Genomic DNA, 16936 nt, shown 5'->3' with positions numbered 1-16936 from the left:
CCAAACAAACCCGACACATTTTACTGCTGTTGGAGACACTTAGTTTATATGACAGTTGGCTGAGTCACCTCAAAGTCTGTCTTTATTTGATGAAGCTTTTTATATGACCTTTAGTCCAAGATGCGCTATTCAAAATACAAGAAGGTCGATCATAAAATATTCGTGAAAATACATCACAGTAGAACAATCCACCCAGGGACTCAAGAATAGGACATAGTGAAGTGTTTGGGTTGAGGTCATAGAAAGATTTCATTATGCTGGAAGATTTTAACTTTAATATTCTTTCACTTGTCTGTAAAGTTAAACGGCCTTGTTCCACAGTGTTACGTCTGGCATGCTTAAAGACCCAGACACAACAAACCAACTTCAGAGAACTATCGGCAATGAAAGCCAACTGTTGCGTCATCTCACATTGCCTGTGTCTTGGCAAAAACTTCCACCATCCACCACCAAGACAGTTTGGGGTGTTGTAGTGCTGTGTTGACCAGGCTGGAGGTGTCGAGCCTCCAGGAGAGCTCCTCAGAAATGTCGACTTATAGCTGGGGACCTGCTCCACCTCTGCTCAGTGGATACAGATGGAAGTTTTTCTTCATCCTTCAGCTTTTAAGCTCATCTCAACTTTACTGCAAAATGAGTCACTGAATATACAGGAAGGTCAAAATACCCAAAAATGCATTATGAAGTCTGTAATCAGCTCTTTCTTTTAAGTCTTTGTTTCTGAGGGCCAGGTTGTGGTCCTTTTAGGGCTCTGACACACCAAGCCAAAGGTTGGTGGACGATCAATGTTGGGTCATTGTCTTTCTAGTCTTTGTGATGTGTTGCACACCATTGGCACAATTTGGTCCTTGTTGGCTGTTTTTTAGTAGCAGAGTCTGTCAGTGAGAGAAATTGCTCAGCTTCTGTGAGATCAGGCTGAAATTAGTTTGTTTATTTGGTCCAAATCTGTTGAGAATAGTGTCACCAAAAAGAAGTGACAACTGAAATGGATTATCTCATTGATTTACTAAATCTAATCATATTGTAGCAGATGCAGATGTCCATGCAGGCAATGCAATATGACTAACGTCTCAGATGAATCAGATATTAGCAGCAGTTTGAAGGCGATCATGAAGGTCCTCAGTGTGAGTGGAACAATCTCTCATATTGTCGGTCAGTGTGTGTCTGGCATTCCGCCCGCTGGTTAAACGCCAGTCTGGATGTTTTACGATCCAGTTGGCAGAAGAGACAAAAAGATTTAACACGAGTCCAATGAAGTTAAAATGTCTGAATGAGGTGATTAAAGAATGTAAGTTGATCACCTGAACAGTGAGCTGACTCCAAAGGTCGTCAAGAGGCGGGGTCATTTGAGATGGAGGAAGTAAGGCAGGAGGGAAGGGAGCAAGGAGGTAGGGAAAGAAGAGAGGAAGGAAGGAATGAAGGATGAAAGAAATGAGGGAAAGAATGAAGAAGGAAAGAAGGAAAAAATAAACTCCAGTAAATTTCTCTGAAAATGGAAACAATAAAACTTTGACCGTTCTTTGTTCTTTGTTATCAGTAATATTTCTTTTATGTTTAATTGGCAGTCATTAGAACAGATAACAGCTGTGGTATTTTATCACTACAGCTGATAAATACTCCCGAGTCAGCGTTGTTACAGATATCAGCACTTGTCTCGCTGAACATGACGTGTCATTCATGTTCAGCGAGACAAACAACTTCCACAGAGTGAGATAATATTTAAAGTAAACATGAAGAAACTTGTTGATTTCACCTCATTTTATTCTGCTGAGCTGAGTGATTTCATATCAGCAAGCAGCACAGACAACAAAATAAAGTAACACACAGTAGCAAATCTTTTACTTGATTCATTTATTTCATTTCCCTCGTAGTGGTTTAAGTTAAAAACGGTGACAAACAATGCAGAGGCCCTGGGCAAACTCTGCCGTTACCTAACTATTTGCTTTTGTTTTGGTTTGCGGTGGTGGCTGTGACGAGGGAAGTTGGAGTGGGAAGAGCAGAGGCTCATGCGGTCTCACAGAATTAGGGTTCACTTACACATTGGTGACTGCAGTTGAGGGGCTATCACCTGCCAAGGTGATATTCCTGCTGAATGTGGGCAGGGCCTGACGTGACCGATAGCTAATGTGAGCTAGCTTGTTAATTAATACCATAAAATATGATGTTATTGGTACATTTTCCATTTTCATGACTAATATGATACAGTATTGGCTGGTTAAACACGACAACAATCAATGTCTCCTCTACATGTCTTTGGTACAGAGTCCACCAACTTAAAAATTGATTGCGAGATGATTAGCTGCAAAATGTTTAACTTTTTTTTTTTACTAGCTCGTTTCTCACTTTGTCAGTCAGCTGTTTGGTGCTGGGGAGGAAGTGTGCAGTGAGTTTGTTAGATCGTTTGTTAGATCTGGCAGACTGAACCGGGCAGTACATGTGTTGTAAACCAAAACTCTGACCTTAAAAGAGGCTAAAAGGCTCTGTAGAGCTGCAGAGTTGGTGATGATTCTCTGTGGGTTCATCACCGTGAGAGGCATGGAGTCATTTAATCGTTTGTTGAATCCCGCCAATTTTAATTTTAGTGTGCAGCCTTGAAGTTGTCAAATAGAGGCACTTGAAAATACACCAATGAAAAAGCTGTCCTTTCCCGTCAGCATAACACATGGCTTGTTGCCATTATTGTTTTACTGCGATGGGCGTCATCAGGGGGAAATGTGGCGGGACAACAACGAAAGTTAAGGGGACGAAAGTATGAGTAGGGCGGGTGGGAGTGGTGTTGGATGGGTCCAAGAACCACCCACTTTAACCCAGGAGGCTGGTGTTGGCCTACTGTAAGACTGTAAAGCCAAACCCTGTTTTTTTCCCTAGACCCAACCATGTGCGTTTCTTGTTGAAGGTAAGATACATCTATTCGCAGTGTTGTACTGACGATTATTTTGAAACAGACTGTATGTAAACTGTACATTTCCTGAGAAACAGAGGTGGATGTCATCAACCAATGCACCCAGGGTACCTTGCGCATCATATGTGGACATGGAAAGTCCATGACCAAACGTCGAAATATGACGAGGTCGGTGTGAGAATGTGTTGGTTTATAAAGTATAAAGTTGTAATCAGATGTCTGCAAATTAAACACATTTTCCCCACAGATGTCATCAAAGTTTAATGTTCTCCAAGTCGGGCAACATATTGTTTATCATAAATAACATAAGTACGTCTTACATGTAGTAAAACGAAGTTATAAAACAAAATCATAAAAACCTGGAAAAATAAAAAGGAAGATAACGGATCAGGAACAATACTGAGATGTCTTCATGGATGATAAATAACCTGCACAGTTAATAAAAAGTGAGATAAGACATGTTCATGAAAACAGGCAGTTTGCAACACGCAGTCAGAGTGTGGCTCTGTGTGCCTGTGAGGTAATTATTTCCTCAGATGAGGCCACTAGAAAACCAGAACACTCAGACGCTCCGTGATGTTGGCAGAACACGACGTGTAAATAATTGTCTCAAAGAAGAATTTCTATCGACACAGTCAGACAAACAGTCCTGTTGTTGCTCAGAGAAAGTCAGTTTCTTGGTGCTGTTAAAGTTACAGACTGATTAACAGAGTCTCAACGTACACACAGACACATAATGAACAAGGTCAATGCAACAAAACACGCAGGAGACAGGACGCACTGTCAACAGCACGCACTACACACAACTCTGTATATGTTTATGTGAATTCAAAAGACTTCCCATGATTCCTGCATCACTACTGGGACTCATAAGATAGCATAATGTGGTTGGTATCAATGGATGCCTTAGGTCCTCTAGTTTAATAGGATATCTGTGTCTTTGCTATAGCTTTAAAACTTAGCCCGATACAGCAGGTTTTATTTGCTAATAATGACTCATTTCCTTATTCTCGCTGTACCCTGGATTTTCTTTTAGGGAACTCCTGATTTTTGGTAAGGCATGTTGACTTCGCTGGTCAGGCTGCAGTCCGCCTCACATGTTTACATTTGTCAGCTGTAAGATGGACCACCCAAGCTGACAATATCTGCAGGGGTGTGGGAGGATCAGATGGCACAGTTATGTCAGTGTTATAAGTCATTAAGTAAATTGTCGTATTTGATCCTATTTAAGGGTTAGCCATAGACCTTTTCATGCCTGCCCCACCTTGGCATTGGGCCGGAGTCATGTGTAACCTTTGACCCCCCTGATGCTGGGTCTGGGTGTGGTCTAAACAGACTTAATTTTAATCTGAAATTGATCAGAAGTTGCCATATTTATTATTTATTAGACAACTGCTAATCGAAGAATCTCAGGATTGAGCTTCAAGTCTTTTTTGATCACAAGAATAAGACATTGAAAGCAGCTACCAAAATGAGTCCTTCATCATGAGTACGGATACTGACCTGTACTGGAAACTTGTTTCATGCGACAAGTCGACTCAACCCTATTTTGTACGTTGTAATGGATACGTTAAAACTTTACATTTTAACAATGCTGGGGTTAACGTGTGGTTAGGTTTGGGTCCAAAACAATTTGGTTAAGGTTAGGGAAAGTTTAAGCTTTTTTTGGCTCTTGATTTGGGAGCATGATCTCCTGCTTGAAAACATCCGCTTCTTGAGGCACTATCTTGGTTGCAACAAAACACCCACGTTTGGTGGCTGAAGAGCTGCTGGAAACACAGTGATTATTCACTAAATCACAACTGGGCTTGTTGTTTGTTGGTCTCGAACCGTTTTCTGCAGCTTGGCAGGCGTCTCGCCAAAGTGGCACGCCATCCAGCATCCCCACCACCCCCTGATGACAAAGTCAGCTCATAAGTACATCACTCTAGAAATGTTTGTTATGATACATATGAAACATTAAAATGTAAAGTATCTGTGGTTTGCAGACACGTACAATGTCAACATTTTATTCTGATGACTGGGCTGATGTGTTGTGTTAGAGGGCATACTAAGTATAAAAGATATATTGAACATGATCATCATGGGGAATGTTATATATCTTTTATACTTGATTTTATACTAAATGTAATGCTTGGAGTTTTCTTGAAACAAGTTTGCGGTAAGAAAATTGCAACCTTTTCGTAAAGTTTTAATGTTCTTGATTATGGTGCAGTGACCTTCCTTATTCTTTCTTCATTTAATATAAATACTCTCATTTCTAGAAACAGGTGGGAATATATTGTTTCGACAGTAGACGATTATTTTCATGTTAAAATAAAACTTCAAGAACTCAGTTTCAGGAAAAAATAACTTAATAGGATGAAGTTTTTTTACATTGTATGAGGCCTTTTCTTAGTTTGCGTTCTCTCTTGTGCACTTGTGGAACACAACTGTGCGGTTTAATGAAGCTGCAGCTTGACTACATGCGTTTATTTTTCCTTCCACAATCTGACATATACTGTGGGAAAAACAGAGTATATTTGAGGCCTAAAATGGAAAATGCAAAAACTTTATAATGACTTCTAATCCGTCTTTAATGCCAGTAATGTCTTTTTAAAATCAAAGTCTTCATAAGTGTTGGACATCATCTGTCACACTGATAATTAATCTGTAAAAGTCAAATTGAGATCCGCCTCTGATGTAACAGTTCACTGTTGTTTGTGTTTTGTTCCCAGAAGCCTCCACTGAAGAACATTCACAGCAACATGGGACATGATGTAGGAACACATGGGATTCAGATCACACATGGTGTCAAAAACAAGTAAGTGATGATTAACTTCAGTCACCGTCATTATCTTCACGTCTTACACAAGAGCTGTGGTGAACCATGGGACAAACACATGTGGCCTCCTACAGTCCTAACTCTGAAGAAATTTAAATCAAGAAGACAAAAAGCCATTCTAACTGCTCTGAGAGTCTGCAGTGTGAAGCGCTCACCAGAAAACAAACAGAAGACAAAATTACTGAATTTCAAAAGACGAAGCACAAAGAGAACTTTGCTGCTGTTCTCTCATCCTTATGACAGGGAAACTCAACTTGCTTTGCCCGGGGGCCACTTCAGGAAAATGACGGGAGGCGAGGAGCCAGTTAATAAACAAATGTTAATAAAATTCATCAGTATTTATAATACATGAATTGTTTAAAACCTTTTGACATTTGCTGTCCTCACTTTGCACAGATCGGTTGTGTGCAGGGGTGTTTCTAGGATTTGAGGGCATTTAACGTAGACTTCTGTCAGGGTTCAAGCCCTGTTTTGATGCCTTTTTGTACCTTATTTACATTAAAAGTACAAAAAAGTGTGAATTTATTTTCATTGTTTATCATAAAGTAGACGGCGAGCCACCCAGCACCCTATCACAGGCCACTTTTGCCCGACGGTCTGTAAATTGAGTATCATTGCCTTATGAAGCCTGTTTCTTAACGTGACATTTCTGTGACTCTCATGCTCATTTAAGGAACAAGAACATTTGCTATAAATTTGTTGTCCCAACATTAATACGCTCCTCTTTAGACATAGAAGTTTGTCCTCTATACCAGTGATTTCCAACTGGTGGGTTGTGGCTCAAAAGTGGGTCACAGGTCTGTTCTGAATGGGCCACAAGTGACTCGCAAACATGTCTAGTTTGTTTAAAGAAATATCTTTATTTTTAATTACAGTGAATTTCCAACACAGAGCTGCATTTTAGGTGCCATTTCCTGCTGTAGAGTGAGTGACTAATGGATAGCTACTTCACAGAGACAGCTAACTACCTCAACAACATGGCCAAACACAAGTAGGACGCTGAATGTATTAAACCGTGTGGACCTTGAGCTAATGACTAAGGAGAAACCAGGCGCCGTATTCACAAACATTCTTAGAACACTCTCAGAGAGCTCCTAACTTTGAGTCCTAGCTTAGGAGTGATTTAGGAAAGTTCTCAGAGCAACTCTGAGCAAGGAAGGGACAGAAACTTTATCTTAGTGAGGAGGTGTGGTCGACCCTGTTGCTTGGTGTGATGTATTCTTTTAACAGATGTGATGGGCTGTCACAGACACACCCCCTCTGTGAGCCTGCAAGGAGCTGAAATGAAATGAGCTGCTGACTGTGAGAATATTTCGACCTCTTTGTGTTTCCACCATTTTCTCCTCTGATTAAGAAACTCTTAAGCCTCTTAAAAGTCCTCCTTCCTGCTCCTCACAGTTTTTCACCTCAGGAGCTCTTTTAAGGTCTAAGATGTTCTGTGAATAACTTTTGTCTTTACAAGGACCTTGTCTGAACTTTAAGGGGAAATTCTAAGTTAATGTCACTGGGAGCAACTTACTAGGAAGCTTTGTGAATACGGCCCCTGGACCCCATGGTTGAACCAGTTGGGAACCACTGCTCTATACTATGATTGCATTAGATGGGGGAGTGAGAGAATGAATGTTTCCTTTAGTAACTTTTATCATGAGTACATTTGCTTACTTATGTTTGCAGTGCTTTTTACAGCAGGTGAACAAGATGTTTAGTTGATATCATTTTACTATCTGGGTGTTTTACATTTCAGTTTTGCTCATGATGTGCTGCCCTATAATATCAGAAATTGAGCAACTTTGCTGCTGCTCTCTCTGCTTTTGGCTTTTCATGTAGGCGCATGGAAGGGCAGGGAGGTTTCCACGTATAGGTGCACGAAAGAGGCTTTCAGCATAGGCCTAGGAAAGGCAGAGGGGCCCCAGGACAGAGCCATGCCGCCAAATATAACACTGCAGATGGAAATAAAGTTTACTTTGACTAAAGTGTTCCTGGCTGAAATACTAACAGAAACCTTCTTTAATAAAACAACAACAACTCGACCAGATACTTGAAAATACTTTTATTTCATCCTCCCCTTTTTGGGGTTCAAGATTACAGCAAAACAGAACAAGAGACACACAGTGTATAAAAATAAATTAAGGCAAAAAAAGACAGGAACAGAAAACATTTACCCCATGTCTGGGGTCAAACAACACTGGACTCATTTGACAGTGTGATGTGCACTTATAATAAGTTACTATTAAATATTAGAATTCAGACGTACAGTCGGACAACACACTGGAACAACAAAGTGCTGTGATGACAGCATGTGGATGAATGGAAAGGAAACACTTCTTCTTCAGATCAGCAGTCTCGACCTGGAACCACCCGGCTGTTGTATTTACGGNCTTATAATAAGTTACTATTAAATATTAGAATTCAGACGTACAGTCGGACAACACATTGGAACAACAAAGTGCTGTGATAGCATGTGGATGAATGGAAAGGAAACACTTCTTCTTCAGATCAGCAGTCTCAACCTGGAACCACCCGGCTGTTGTATTTACGGTGAGCACAGTGAGGACTGTTTGTTAACTCTATAAATTCATATAATTATATCTCGAAGTCCCCAGCCCAGGTTTAAAGGAAGTGTTTTCAGAATAATTATCTGAAACAGGCAGATTCCTAATTAATTAATCAAAAAACCTACAGCAGTAAAACAATTACTGGAGAAGAAATGATCTTTCATAAAGTTGTAAGGCTCCATTTAAAAAAAATGAATGCTTTATAAAAATCAGTTCTTCAGTCAAACAGTGACGAGACGTTCTTGAATTACTCACATTCTGTTCTAGGATTACAGTCACGCTCCCTCAGACTCGCTAACATGCTCCCCTCCCCCCCTCTTCACATCTGCTTCACTCTCTGATCCAGGAGCTCCAGCTGCTGAGCCACCTCGTTAGGCAGGTCATCATTCACCTGTGTGGTGAAGTACTTCCTCACCTCCTCCACCTCCCTCTGCCAGAACTCCTGATCCAGGGAGAACAGCTCGTCCAGGTCCACGTTCCCCTTCAGGCCCTGGAGGTTGAGGGAGTCACTGCATGGCAGATAGCCTATGGCAGAGGGCATGGCGCCAGCCTCGCCATTCACCCGCCTGAACATCCAGTCCAACACGCGGATGTTGTCACCAAAGCCAGGCCAGAGGAATCCAGCGGTGGGGCTCTTGCGGAACCAGTTGACGTGGAAGATCTTAGGGAGTTTGGCGGCGGGGCGGTCGGCCATGCTCAGCCAGTGAGAGAGATACTGGCCGAAGTTGTAGCCAAAGAAGGGGCGCATGGCGAAGGGGTCGTTCATGATGACCTTGCCTGCAGAAAAGGGTGGACACGGAGAGGAGAGAGTTACTGAGTGTCTTTTTAGTTATTTCCTGGAACTTAAATGCGTCCTGACACAATCTAGTGTTTGGACAGGTCAATCATACGTCGCTTAAATCGACTTCCAGACTAAAACTTTACACAAATGAAGATCTTGGTGGTGTTTGGCGGCAAATAAACGTCCAAGCAATAAGTCCTTCATATCCTCAGGATGAGGGATATTTTCATGAGAAAGATGAGACACTGACCTTTGTGTTCAGCTGCAGCGGTGGCCTCTGATCGCATGGCTGCTCCAACAAACACTCCGTGTTGCCAGCTGAAAGCCTCGTACACCAGAGGGACACCTGAGAGGAAACGAAGAGTCATGAGTTAGATTCAACATGAGGATTTTCTCTTTTTTTTTTTTAATCCCACTGAACACTGTCTCTGTCGTCTCCTCTCATTCCACCAGGTTCCTGCTCACCTTGTGGTCTGCGCCCTCCGAAGATGATGGCCTCGATGGGGACTCCCTCTGGGGATTCCCACTGTGGGTCGATGATGGGACACTGCCCAGCCGGAGTGCAGAAACGGGAGTTGGGGTGAGCGCAGGGTTCACCTGGAAGTGGAGAAATGTAAGCTTTCAGTGTGTGATGTTCTCTTATTTTATCATAACTTTGTATGTATATCGTTGCTCCTTAAAACACATCTCCAACCATCCGTTTTGACTCAGGTAAAGTGCTCCAGTGGCATGCCCATTTGCTAACTGTACTGAAACAGAGATTTTTCAATCTTTAATTTTTCTCCAGTCATGAAAATTAGATTTTTGAGTTTTGGATTTGATAAATTAAATAGCCACAATCTGAAAAAATGTGACTGAAAACCTACTTCTTCAAAATGTTTTGGCTCATCTTTACACCACTGACTGAAATCAAAATCAGCATGTTGAGATTATTAGTGATGGAGCTGAAAAACGAAGCCAATGCTGAAGTGCTAAAAACTGCAGTTCCTTTAATGGCCACTTGAGGCTGGCTCTAAGAGCGAGTCAATCCTCACAGACCCTCCTTTACAGCCTGGTACAAAAAAATGGTTTTGGTCTCTATAGCTAATTAAACCCTTGATGACAACTGTGCAAGGGATGAATTTTTTATTTACATGCCTTTTTTGCTAGCAAAAATTAGCATTAGCATTACCACAGTTAACCATAAGTGTAAATACAATGTGCTAACCTAGCTAACAGCTAGCACTTGGGTTACCTCAACCCTCTTGTCCAAATATGGTCACTTACAAAACTACAAAAATCAAGATGGCGACGGCCAAAGTGCCGAATTCAAGGCCTCAAAAGGGGAGTCCATAAACTAATAGGTGACGTCATGGTGGCTACGCCCATTATTTTGTGCAGTCTATGTTGACCATCCTGTTTTCTGGTGTTGTCTGCCTGTTAATTTTATTTTTCTAACCTGCACAATTTGTATTGCCTCGTTTTTTTGCAAGCTCTTCAAACATGAACACGCTCTTACCATCTTCTGAGCTCCAGGGTTTGTTCTTCCAGGAAGTGATGGTGACTCCCTCCGGCAGCGACTGGTCCATTCCCTCCCAGTGCACACCGCCATCGCTGGTCTCTGCAACATTGGTGAAAATGGTGTTCTTGTTGATGGTCTCCATGGCGTTGGGGTTGGTTTGGGCTGAGGTGCCGGGCGCAACTCCGAAAAAGCCGTTCTCTGGGTTGATGGCACGTAGATTGCCTGGCAACAGGGTGCAACAAATAATAGGAGTGTTAGCTTGTGTTATTATTATGAGGTGTTGATTTAAACTTCAGGTTGAGTCTTGACTCCCTCACCTTGGTTGTCAAACTTCATCCATGCGATGTCGTCTCCCACACACTCGACCTTCCAGCCGGGCAGCGTGGGGCAGAGCATGGCCAGGTTTGTCTTCCCGCAGGCGCTGGGGAAGGCTGCCGCCATGTACTTCTTCTCCCCAGCAGGATTGGTAACGCCCAGGATCTGATCAGGAGACATGTTTAGTTTAGTCAAGCTGTTGTGGGAAGTCATATGTTAGAATTTGTTTTTTTCTTCTCAGCCCTTACCAGCATGTGCTCCGCCAGCCAGCCCTCCTCCTTGGCAATCCGTGAGGCGATGCGCAGAGCAAAGCATTTCTTCCCCAGCAGGGAGTTTCCTCCATAACCACTACCGAATGAGACGATCTGCCTGCGATCTGGGATGTGGGCGATTAACGTCTGCTCAGGGTTACAGGGCCAGTTGTTCACCAAGGGTTCTGGAAGACACATTGGTTTATTTGAATCAGTCGACAGCTTGGAAGAAGGAGTGGACAGCATCATAATCAGTATTAATAGCTGAAGTATTATGGGTTATTTATAAGCAGTAATCATGGTTGAAATACCAGAAGTGCAACGGCAATACTGGTCATTTTCATTAGTATTCATAAGTATTCAGCACTGCCTTTGTGCTGCTGAATGACAGACAATCTAGCTTGTTGACGTACTTTTGAGCGGCAGAGGACAGCCGACGGAGTGCAGACAGCGGACGAACTCGCCCGTCCCCAGAGCGGACAGCACGGCCTTCCCCATACGAGTCATCACCCTCATACTGGCCACCACGTACGGAGAGTCTGTCAGCTCCACCCCAATCTTAGAGAGGGGGGAACCTACGGGGCCCATGCTGAAGGGGATCACATACATGGTACGACCTGAGGACAGAGACAGTAAGACATCATGAACATGCTTCACTGGAGCTGCGTTCTTCATTTTGGTCTCAATTTCAGTTGAGTAGTTGAGATGAAATCCATATTTTTCTGCACATACTGCACATCAGCAGTGCAAACAAAGGTCACAGTGCCAGATTAGCTGCCTACCCAAATCTAAATTATAGTGATATTTAACAGCTTATCATTTCTAAGCTTGTTCAGAATATTCACTTTTGTCATTTTGTTTTCATTTCTTCATCCTGTCTGATTAAACCTCGCTCTCTGTTGTACCTTTCATGCAGCCTGGAAACCGCTGACTCATCTCTTTGTCGAACTCTTCCGGGGACATCCAGCGGCCAAGCTGGCTGACTCCGCCATCCAGTGGTGTGGGCACCGTGTCCTTCCGGTCCCGGGTCACAATCACAGTCTTACTCTCAACACGAGCCACGTCTCTCGGGTCGGTCCTGGCCAACCAGCTACAGGAGGAGAAGGAGGGAGGTAGGAAATTAAAGTTTGATTACATTTTAGGATTTGCAGCAGTGTTGTTTGTTGATGTCTGCCGGGAGGCTGGTGTGATCCTGCTGAACGAGCTGGAACTACTGGTTTGTCAGAATGTTGACCTTTTGACATATGTTGTTGTTTCAACAGCTGATGATGACTAACTTATGCAAATTTTCCAAAGCAACAACATGACTGAGCAATCTGGCAGTTGCATTAGGTTACACTGTCTCCATACACTGCTGACAGTCAAAAATCCATGTAAGACCTGTTGTTGTTTACAGATCAGATCGGGAACCAGACTAGCATCATTTCTTCTGTTTCACCCAGGTCACACTCCCTCCAGTCCCACCAACAAATATCAAAATACCTCGAACATTTCAAAACAAATGTGTATGTTTTGCCCCACCACAAACCACCTCAAATCAACCTCCAGTCAACCCACCAGTTCTCATATTTCTTGAGCTTCTTGATCATCCCCTGCTCCTCCAGCTGGGCCAGGATGGTGCGGTTCTCCTCATCGGAGCCGTCGCAGATGTGGAGGGAGTCAGGCTGGCACAGAGTCACATTGGCGTCCACAAACTCCTTGACCGCTGGGCTGAGGGCACAAAGGTCGCCCTGCAGGATCCTGGGACCATTCTGGTTCTGGGATGGAAGCTGAGGAGGCATGGTGGAAGAGTGTGGATAGACAGAGATAGAAAAGACGAGAGGAGGTCTAGGAGTGGACGAGCCTGGAGAAAAGATTCAGATGGGGTGGAGAAGAAAGGAAAGAGAGGGTAAATTGAGGAGAGGAAAGGGGGGTGAGAAGGGTGAAGAGAGGACATGAGAATTGGATAAGGGTGAGGAAAAGTCAACAAGAGGGTGAGGAAGAAAAGAGATGAGGGAAGAGGCAAAGAAAGCAGCGAACAAATTGGAGGAAAGAAAAAGATGGCGAGGGTAAAAGAGAGAAAGGATAGAAAAAAGTTTAGCACTTTATTATAATAAAAAAGTCATTTTCAGTCTTTCTTGACTCTGTTAGCTGTTATAATTTGTCTAATTTATACTATTCTGCATAACAAATACTACATCAAATTTGCTGCAGCCTCCAGATCAGACAGACTGTGTGTGATGTAATAGCATCCCTCTGCAGATAACCTCCGTTTCCCTCCTCATATTACGCTGGAAATAAAGAGCATCAGGTTACCTTCAGTAGTTTGTGAGGAGCAGAGAGCCTCTAGCTTGGCCTCATCAGATGATGTGTCTGTTGGCTGTTTCCAGAAGAGATGAGGATTCCTTCTCCCTCTTGGTTAGTTGTATCTGCTGTGGTGAGAGTTTTCTTTTATACTCTGGGATGTCCCACAAGAGGAGGAGGAGGAGGAGGAGGAGGGAGGAGGAGGAGGAGGTGTGGGGGGAGAGGCTTGTCCTCTGGGCTATTTGCATGAACCTGTTGTTCTCCGCAGATCTGCAAAACACTTTGTTACAGGCCGCCGGTGAATTATTAATCAGCAGCGGGACGTAACGTTGTCGTCACGTAACCGGTTCCCTCTGCCGGTGGCTGAACACTGATAGCTGGGCTCAGATCCCAAGGAGAGAGACAGACAGTTTTGTCCTCACCACTGCTGGCACTATCTCGCTCTATGACACACTCCTATGAATAGGAAAGTAAGAGTGATAACGCCCAGCTGTACAGTTTGATCGTTTTCCCACTGAAATCATGCTTCATTTTTTTGTTTCAAACGTCCCTGCAGTCTGGGTAGAGTCAGAAGTGTTGTGAAAAATCAAACAAAATAGGTGACGTGTTCAAAACTTTCTTTATAAACAGTCTCAGCTGTTAAAAAAAGTGCATTTGGGTGTCTTTTCATCAACACTTTTTAATTGTTAATCATCTTTCAGCTCAGATAAGCAGAGCCTGATGTAACCAGACAAACAATCCTGCAACATTAATTCTTTCCGTCTCTCTCTGCTCTCTGGGTGTGGAAACCTCCCGCTGCTGTTGAACTTTGACCCACATTACTAAGTGATGTAAGCACAGCGTTCGACAGCGTCCAGGCTGGTGTGTGTAGGGGCAGCACCTTCTGTGCCTCCTCTTCTCTGCCTCCACTCTATTGGATGACAGACGGAGGCTCGCCCTCATGCAGTCAAAGGTCAGCTAGGGAAAAGTGTGTGTGTGTGTGTGTGTGTGTTTGTGTGTGCATGGATGTGTATGTAGCAGTTACAAAAACTCTCTGAGTGAAGACACATTCAGCCTTTAAGGGTAAAAGTGAGTGTTGCAGTAAAGTAATAAGTATTAATACAGAAGTAGAAGTTTCAGCAGTAATAAAACCAGTTGTACCAGTTCTCATGATCAGACTGGGAAAGTTCTTTACTCAGTCTTTGAAGAGGCTGATATGCTGATTATCTACAGGAAACATTTGTGCTGTACCGGAAACTCCTTTAAAAGAAAGCAGAAAATTAGGAATATATTTGAATATTTAACAATAGTTTGACCCTTCGACAAGTTTGCAAAGGAACATCGAAACAAGCCTGATGCTTTTTGGACACAAGTCCTGTGGACTGATGACGTTAGAGTAGAACTTTTTGAGATCAAGTTTTTCTTTTATTTTTATAAGACAATAGCACAATAAGGGGGTTATGTGCACAAAAAATTACATAGAACATTGGCTCCAGTACAAAATAAAAAAAAAACAAACAAACAGGAAATACGAAGAAGGTCAAGAGCCAAAGGAGACTGAAAAGAAAGTCTGCGCTACAGTTCTGTCAGAAATTCGATTCTGTCAAGCATGATGCAGACAAATAGCAACCCCATCAATGTTGAATTATACATACAATGTACACATACACATATCTACACACATGCACGCATCTACACATATGCACTTAAGTACACAGATATAGAGATACACAGATGCGCACATACATACATACATACACACACACACACACACACACACACATAGATCCCCACCTACTCAACCCCTCAACCCTTCCTATCATCCCCCCCAGATCCCGTGAACCACCAGAAGGGCAGAAATTATATATATGTATATATATATATGTATATAATTTAAAAAAATAGAGTAGAACTTTCTGGACACAATGAGGAAAGGTATGTTTGGAGAAAAAAGGGACACCTGTCCAGCTGTTAAACGTGGGGGTGGATGGATCATGCTTTGAGCTTGTGTTGCAGCCAGTGGCAGTAGTTGTAGTTGCCGGTGCAGGAGATGGAACAAGTGCAATTGTTCTTCTGTGTTGTGCTTGTAGTAGTAGCAGTATTATAGTGCCCCAACAGTAGTAGTTACCATGGGTGATCGTAGGAGGGTATAAGTAGTAGTAGTGGTGCTAATATGGCAGCTTTTTGGGGATTTTTTTTCTTGTGTTGTGTCCCACCTGTACTTGACCTCAGCACTGATACAGTGACCAATCATAACTTCACAGAGAGTCCGATTAAATGCTGCGCAACAAGAGAAACAGGCAGGAAAACAACCTGCATGATAATGGCTCTTAAAGTTACACAACAGCCACTGCTCAAGTGTTTTATGGACAATATTCAGTCAGTTGTGCAACAGTCAGCAGTGATAAAACAGAGGATCTTTAACCTGGTCACTAAACTTTGGTGACACTCACGCTTGCTAACGTTTGTAGCATCAGAATGAAAAACCTAAAGCACTGAACGCAGACGAAGACTTTGGGTGAGGTGGTGACAGCAGCATAAGTAGTAGAAGGAAACATTTGTACAATAATATAAGTATTTAATAGTTCCCTGGCAGACTGTACCTCTCACCCAATGCATGCTGGGATAGGCAAAAGTGTCAAAAGAATCTCAACTCAGGGTTAACTGACCAGTTTTGTCATGGCATTTGACCATGTCTCATGTTCCTCCTCAGCAAATGGAAGCGGCTCACATGTCATCAGGTGATCCAAGTATGGATTGTCTGTTATGTCGAGAATTTAGCAGCTAAAGAGGCTGATATTTGCCTCAAGGGTCGGCGACAAGCAAACCAGAGCAAAACAGTTCACCAGGTGGACCCCAGCGGGATGATTATGTAAATGAGCAACAACTTAGCAGCTTTGTCAGGTGTATATCGGTGTTGTGTTTTCAGATTGTTCCGCTGCCCCAGAGTGCCCAAAAAGTAACAAACACAGAAAATATACAAACTTTTTAAATTTGGTTATCGAAGAATTGTGGCCAAAGTTTGAACTGAGCAAGACATTTTACTTTGTATGGTGACACTGTTTCTGTTTCATCCATAAAATGACCATTTGTATAACAATTACTTGCCACATATTGTCTTCATGAAGAAAACTTTTCTCACATGCCTCTATAGAGACTGAAGAATCCAAAAACAGCAACCTGGTTTCACTCCGAAGTCATTAGTCAGTGACTTCTGGTGTCAGACACAGATGAAAAATGCTGTGGGAAACATGGCGGGGCAATGAAAGTTAAGGCGGTGAAAGTTCCCATAGGGCGGGTAGCAGTGGTGGTGGATGGGTCCAACAATCACCAGCTCTCACCCAGGAGGCTGGTGTTTGCTTCCCATGTGATTGTAAAGCTTGTGACATACACTTGTAGGTGCGTTGTTTTGTTACCTATCTAAGGTAACTGTAGCTTTTGGCCGGGAGCAGATATCATCAGGTGGTACCCAACTGTCACTGTGTGTTTCGGCCCTCAACCACAACACACTGTAGTTGGAGGGCCGGCAGTGATTGGACAAATCACTG

General features: G+C 42.9%; 1 protein-coding gene across 1 annotated transcript; it reads right to left on the bottom strand.

Annotated features, from left to right (window-relative positions):
* Window positions 1-7758: 7758 nt before the first annotated feature.
* pck1 (phosphoenolpyruvate carboxykinase 1 (soluble)) lies at window positions 7759-13576 on the bottom strand. The gene is made up of 11 exons (XM_050039418.1): window positions 13422-13576; window positions 12684-12969; window positions 12032-12216; window positions 11540-11743; window positions 11124-11311; window positions 10878-11040; window positions 10558-10782; window positions 9525-9656; window positions 9310-9405; window positions 8234-9055; window positions 7759-8071 (listed from the first exon to the last, which is right to left on the bottom strand). The coding sequence occupies exons 2-10, from the start codon at window positions 12905-12907 to the stop codon at window positions 8598-8600; spliced, it is 1875 nt and encodes a 624-aa protein (XP_049895375.1). The 5' UTR covers window positions 12908-12969; window positions 13422-13576; the 3' UTR covers window positions 7759-8071; window positions 8234-8597.
* Between the last annotated feature and the right edge of the window lie 3360 nt (window positions 13577-16936).

The sequence above is a fragment of the Epinephelus moara genome, chromosome 24 (assembly GCF_006386435.1).
Source record: "Epinephelus moara isolate mb chromosome 24, YSFRI_EMoa_1.0, whole genome shotgun sequence".
Lineage (NCBI taxonomy): Eukaryota > Metazoa > Chordata > Actinopteri > Perciformes > Serranidae > Epinephelus > Epinephelus moara.
The sequence above is the reverse complement of the archived record's forward strand: the minus strand, read 5'-3'. Positions and strand labels throughout refer to the sequence as shown.